The sequence below is a fragment of the Siphateles boraxobius genome, unplaced genomic scaffold, assembly GCF_051911475.1.
Source record: "Siphateles boraxobius isolate OS27281-9 unplaced genomic scaffold, OSU_SipBor_1 37, whole genome shotgun sequence".
In the NCBI taxonomy this organism is placed as follows: domain Eukaryota; kingdom Metazoa; phylum Chordata; class Actinopteri; order Cypriniformes; family Leuciscidae; genus Siphateles; species Siphateles boraxobius.
Window position 1 is genome coordinate 5,128,188 of NW_027508997.1, and position 5,731 is coordinate 5,133,918.

General features: G+C 35.0%; 1 protein-coding gene across 1 annotated transcript; it reads right to left on the reverse strand.

The window, feature by feature from the left end:
• Nucleotides 1-2,627: 2,627 nt before the first annotated feature.
• noto (notochord homeobox) lies at nt 2,628-3,892 on the reverse strand. The gene is made up of 3 exons (XM_077197235.1): nt 3,515-3,892; nt 3,217-3,404; nt 2,628-2,874 (listed from the first exon to the last, which is right to left on the reverse strand). Exons 1-3 carry the CDS (start codon nt 3,867-3,869, stop codon nt 2,680-2,682), a joined length of 738 nt encoding a protein of 245 aa, XP_077053350.1. The 5' UTR covers nt 3,870-3,892; the 3' UTR covers nt 2,628-2,679.
• Nucleotides 3,893-5,731: the final 1,839 nt, after the last annotated feature.

Sequence of the window (5,731 nt, forward strand, 5' to 3'; positions counted from 1 at the left end):
ATTTGTCATCACAAATTTTTTTTATTTTGTCAAATCAATTTCGATAATTTTATGTGATTCAGAGAACATCATATTTTGAATTTATGTTGATTAAACCAACAATGAACTAAAAATGTTAAGGGAACCAGGTTATCTACTTTTTTAAGTTAAACCAACAATGATTTGTTTACAGTAAAGGTATATCCATATCCAACGACAAATGGTACTGTCAGGTGCTTCATATATCATATTGTTTTGTGGATTTAGTTTTAATTAATTAATTTTGTTTTAATTATTTTTTTCATTTTAATTATATTTTTCAAAATCTGAGTCAAGAACACTATAGGGTTAACCTTTTTCTATACTCTTAGAAAAAAGATTATAGAACCTTAAAAGGTTCTGTCAGGCACCTGACAGAATAGAACCTTTTAGGGGGTTCCCATTTGGATTCAATTTTAATCAGTTAATTTTGTTTTTCACTGGAACAAATTTAACTACTTTAAATAACATGTTAAACATGAAAGTATTATGCAATCATTTAGCTCTCTGGTGCTGTTAGTTCATTTTTGACTGAACATTTTTAAGTTTTTTTTTATGTATTTTTTTTTTAAAATAATGTTTTACTTAATTTAAGGTTTTGGCACTTGCTATGTGAAAGAAAACATGTTTATGAACATGATTAAAAAAGATAAAATGGTCCTGACAAAAAGTCACACATGTATTGTTAATGGTCAAAAGTGGCTGCATTGGAAAATATGTTTCATATAAAAATGGAAAAAGGTATTTTTGTGCTTTTTTCATAACAATAACACTTCAGGAATAATCTGCCGTGTCGTCTTTAAAAAAGACCAAACTTAAGTCTGTGCTCCAAAGCGTTGAAGATTTATGACAGTTTAAGTTGGAAATTAAATTTTCAGGTCTATGCTCAAAAAAGTGTATATAAATGGATAATAACTACTGCATAAAAATAATTTAGTACCATTAAATGCCCTAAAAATACACAAAAATAAATAAAAAACATTATCAAACTAAAATATAGTATTATTTTAATTGAAATAATACATTTGTTTTCGTAATTTTAGAACTTTTTTTGCATGAAGCATTCCTTAAAATTGAGTCAATAAACCCCACTGAACCTTTTTGTCCAAGACTTGCATCATAAAATAAAAATCCACAATAGTCCATGTCTTCCTGTTTCAGACTGAATTTCTATTCCCCTACAGGGTGAAACAGACAGAAAGGTCATATCAAATAAATTTCAATCACTTGACTTTCCTTATCTGTGATCATTTGATTCATTGTTATTTTAATGATGAAAAATTATTCATTGAACAGATTTCTTTAAGCTTTCTGTATTCTTGCCTTTAGGGCTTAACTGGATTAAGAGAGTGGAACAGAAACATTGTGACGAGTTTGTTAACTAGTAATCAGTGTGTTCTTAGAGCAGGATTACTAATCCATCCTTATCAAGACTATTAGGCCAGCCACTGCACAAATCCGGCATGCTAACGGGCTTTAGCATGCCTTAGTCTGCGGCAGAGCAGAGACAACAAGAAGACACAACCATGTCTAAAAAGCTCTGTCTACAATGGAGAGACACACTACCTGGCTCCAACAGCTGGCCTTGGAACTCAGATAAGCTCTTTTTTGTCTTCTCATCCAACTTTGTCACATCACCAAAGTTCAACAGTTCCAAATGAGTCGAATTGTGTTCATCATTTAACCCGTGGAGTTCTCCTTATAGCATCATGTTTTTTTTATTTGAACATTTTTTAGAGCTTATTTTGTGTTATAAATGCTTATTTGCACAGTTATTATTCTGATTGTGAAGGTCATTATATTGTCTTAGGAATTAATTGAAAATGTGTTGCAAACTCAACTTCAATAATCCTCCAAGATATCTATGCTTTTAATTAAATTAGCTATGCATACATTTGGATTTACTATCTTTACAATATATCTCTATCATGTTATCATTCATTTGATCAATAAAATTTTGGATTATTACTGTTGAGCTATTAGGTATTTTGTATGTGTTGCAAGTATCAGTATAAATTACATGTAAAATAAGCCATTCAGTTTACCAAATGAACTTTGCATTATGCCTTCTACAGTAAGTTACTTGTTTGATTACTATATTATACTGGATATTGCATGATATATACATAATATACCGTTTTTTGTTGTTGTTGTTTTTGCTATGGACACTAAATGTTTACATTGTTGGTTTAACTTAAAAAACTAAATTATTGTTTTTTAAGTTAATAAGTTATTACTTGTTGCCTTATTGTAGAGTTCATTGAAATTAACTTTTTTAGTGAATACAATGAAGGAGATTGGTTTTATAAATAGAAACTCCAAATATTATGCTATCTGAACCACATTATTTATTATTTATCTAAGTTGATTTGACAAAAGATTAAAAGGTTGTGATAACACATCATGAAAATATTTTACAGTGAAGAGACACTCAAAGAACATGAATAAATTTTTAAAAAAATATTTCCTTTATTTTCTTCCATATACAAACGTTTTAACGAAAACAAAGATACCCTTATAAGAGCAATGGTGTGTAATAGAAACACCTTAAATATATATCTATTAATTAAATATTTGTACAAATAGAGTACTGTGTCATCTAGAGAAAATCGAATATGTACAAAAACATCCTGTATTAAAGTGACAGCGAGTGAGATTTTCTCAGTCTTGAAGTGAATCGTCGATGTCGATGTCTACATCAGACTCTTCAGTGAAATCTCTCTCCTCATCCTCTCTTCCCTGTGACCCGGGGCTCTTTGGCGGCACGGCGAGTCCTAGTTTGGCTAGTTTGGCTTGTTGTTGCTCAAGACTCTGTTTTCTCCACTTGATGCGTCTGTTCTGGAACCAAACTTTAACCTGGAGTTACGAGAAGAAAGAATGTTTAATGTCTAATCTACGTGGACTAGATGTTTAAAATAAATGTAAAAACAGAGCTCATTTCATACACTGTAAAAAAAAGTAGCTACATGATCAAAAAGTTATGACAAAATATGCTTTTACATTGCTTTAAGTCATCAAAATAAGTTAAGCCATTTTCAAACTTTTTTATAGAAGTTAGCTATACAAGATTTAAGATTTTTTAAAACTCAGTTTAATGTGATTTAAGTTGAAATTACTTAAATGTCCAAGTTGATTGCGTTAAATTTAAGCACAGCAAAAAAAAGAGAAGTTTTTACAGTGTAACTGATGTGTATTTACCTGTGCTTCAGTGAGTTGGAGAGCAGATGCCAGGAGAAAGCGCTCGGATCCCACCATGTACTGCTGCCGTGCGAACTCTTTCTCCAGTCTGGACAGCTGCTCATTGGTAAAACTTGTGCGCATGCGCTTTGATTTTCCTGCTTTGTGTTTATAGTGAGAGTGGACTGCTGCTTTGGCCAGTACAGCATCTGTGCGTGGAAAAAAGTTACATTGGTTAACTTAGGGCATTATAACATTGTTCCTTTATCTTTGTAAAAATGATTCCTAACAGCAGGCGCTATCTGTCAAACACACATACCTTGTGAGTACATAGCTCCACGACATGTCGTCTGGTAGCTGTAAGGCGGGTAGCAGAAGATGGGATACCCACTCTGCGTGTGCATAATACTCTGGTTGTACGCAAAGTGCGGTATTTGCGAGTACATGTGTGCCGCTAATGGGACCGCGGAGCTCGAGACTGGCGCTTGATTGGTTATGTTCCGATACACACTTGTCCTGTCTCTCTCCAGATGATCAGGTCTCGCGAGCAGAGCGTCGATTGTGAAGGATTTCCCTGCGCTCTGTTTCGATGAAGTGGCATAGTCCGGATTGAAAGCCATTGAAGAGCGCATTGATTGTCCAAAGTTTTCATAAGCTCTTCCAGGCGCCTGCATGGCTTCTGTTTAGGTAGGTAAGAAGTCCAAAAACCTGCGTAGAAGTTATCCGCCGAAGAAATGTTCTCGAGCTTGAGAAGAACGGAGTGGAATGAGTGTTGGAGAGCCGGCGGCTGTTTTATACCTTCTCGGGGGCGCGAGGTGCGAACGACCCCCAGCGCGCTTTTGTCTTTTTAAGTGGCAGATGAGTCAAACGAGCGGCTCTACAAGGGATCCAATTAACTGATGGAGTTGTAACAAGCTGAGATTGTCAAATATCCTAATGGCCCTCTGCACTACATGCCCCCGGAGGTAGCCCAGAAACACAGAGAGGGGGTCAAGAGCCGAGAGCCAGGAGGTCCAGATTTACTACAAATTCCTACATGGCTGTGCGCCACAGAAAAGTCCTGTGAGAGTGCATTGATGTTACCCAAATCATCTTATTTCATGTATTCAAAGGGTACCGCAGAATGCGACACACAGCGGAACAAATACTTTCACATTCAGAAGTCAAAGAAAAGGGAAAAAAGAAAAGAAAAAAAACTACTAATCACATTACGCTCAGCCCGTTCATCTCTATGAAAGCCCGTTGCCAGTCTTTAAGACTCCAGATTGTCACCCAAATATTTGATTCGTGGTTAGTGAACTAATTCATAATTTAGCCCATATTAAATTAAAACCTTAAGTTTAATTGCCTAAAAGTGGTGCTGTCATGAGTTTAGTGAACTTTTTAACTGCCTGGAGAAATTACCACTTTGAAGTTGATGAAGAAAACCAGACTAGTTGAAACTCATTCAATCAGATAGAACTGGCAGAAATGATTGTGATAAGTTAATTGGATTGAAACTAAGATGTTGTTATGGCATAATGATGAAAAGATGTTTTACACTGCAGACCACGGTAGCATCACACCTACGTGTTGTGGATAATGTTATAGAATTCACTTCCAGTTTCAGTCTCGAGGTGTCAAATGAAAGTAGGCAGGCTATAATAGTGAAATCTCTTCCACTGTGGTTCATGTAAACATATTGATCAGTTCTCCTCCCTCAATCAGGCGCTGGCGTGTATTGCACCTTGTGCCAATTGTGCTTTTTCCGTTTTGGTGTTGCCCGAAAATCGGAGAGGAGATTTGCCGCACCTGGGCTTCAGTTTTCTCACTCTGAGTGCCAAACACGCTGGTTTTACTTAGTGTCGGGCGACTAACTCAGATGAGCAGATAATCTATTCTACATTTCCGCTACACAAGTCCACTTAATAAGATATTGATGATGATACGTGACCTCTAAGCTTCTCTTAACGTTTTAACTCTTTCAACCATTTTTACTTTTTGATATCGGACAAAGAATAATTAGGACGGAACTGCATGTTGACAGCCTGTCACACTTGAATAGCCTACATGCCACAAAAATACAGCATTGCATTTCTAATGGAGACATGCAACTTTCATATCGCTTTATAAGGACATTAAAAAAAAAACTCAATTTGTAACCAAGAGCAGGTGCTTGCAGTGAAAGGCTATTTATATAGCTTTTTTCCCCATCATTATAATCTTTGTTAATTGCTAATATTTTAGCTTTTTTTTTTCTTCTATTTCCAACATTTTTTCCCCCAAAAATCAATATGATCAAATAATTTAAAAGAATTAAAAAATCAGTAGGTTTTTCGCATATAGGCCTATAGGTTATATAAACAAGGCTTCAATGATTTTGCATTAACAGATTAATAGATATAGAACAGGTTCGACTCTGAATGTTTTGCTGCTGTTCAGAACCATTGTCCATTAAAAATAAGCTGAAAATGTAATTTAACGTAAAAAAAAACCCTATTATCAATCATGGTAGCATTTGTGGAAATAATGCCTGGAACAGAATTCATGTGTGAAC

Excerpts from the sequence above, each read along its gene's own strand:
- noto (XM_077197235.1), bottom strand. The coding sequence starts at position 3,869 with ATGCAGGCGCCTGGAAGAGCTTATGAAAACTTTGGACAATCAATGCGC. Across the intron at positions 3,405-3,514 it reads TGGAGCTATGTACTCACAAG|ATGCTGTACTGGCCAAAGCA; the intron begins GTATGTGTGTTT and ends TTCCACGCACAG. Across the intron at positions 2,875-3,216 it reads TCCAACTCACTGAAGCACAG|GTTAAAGTTTGGTTCCAGAA; the intron begins GTAAATACACAT and ends TCGTAACTCCAG.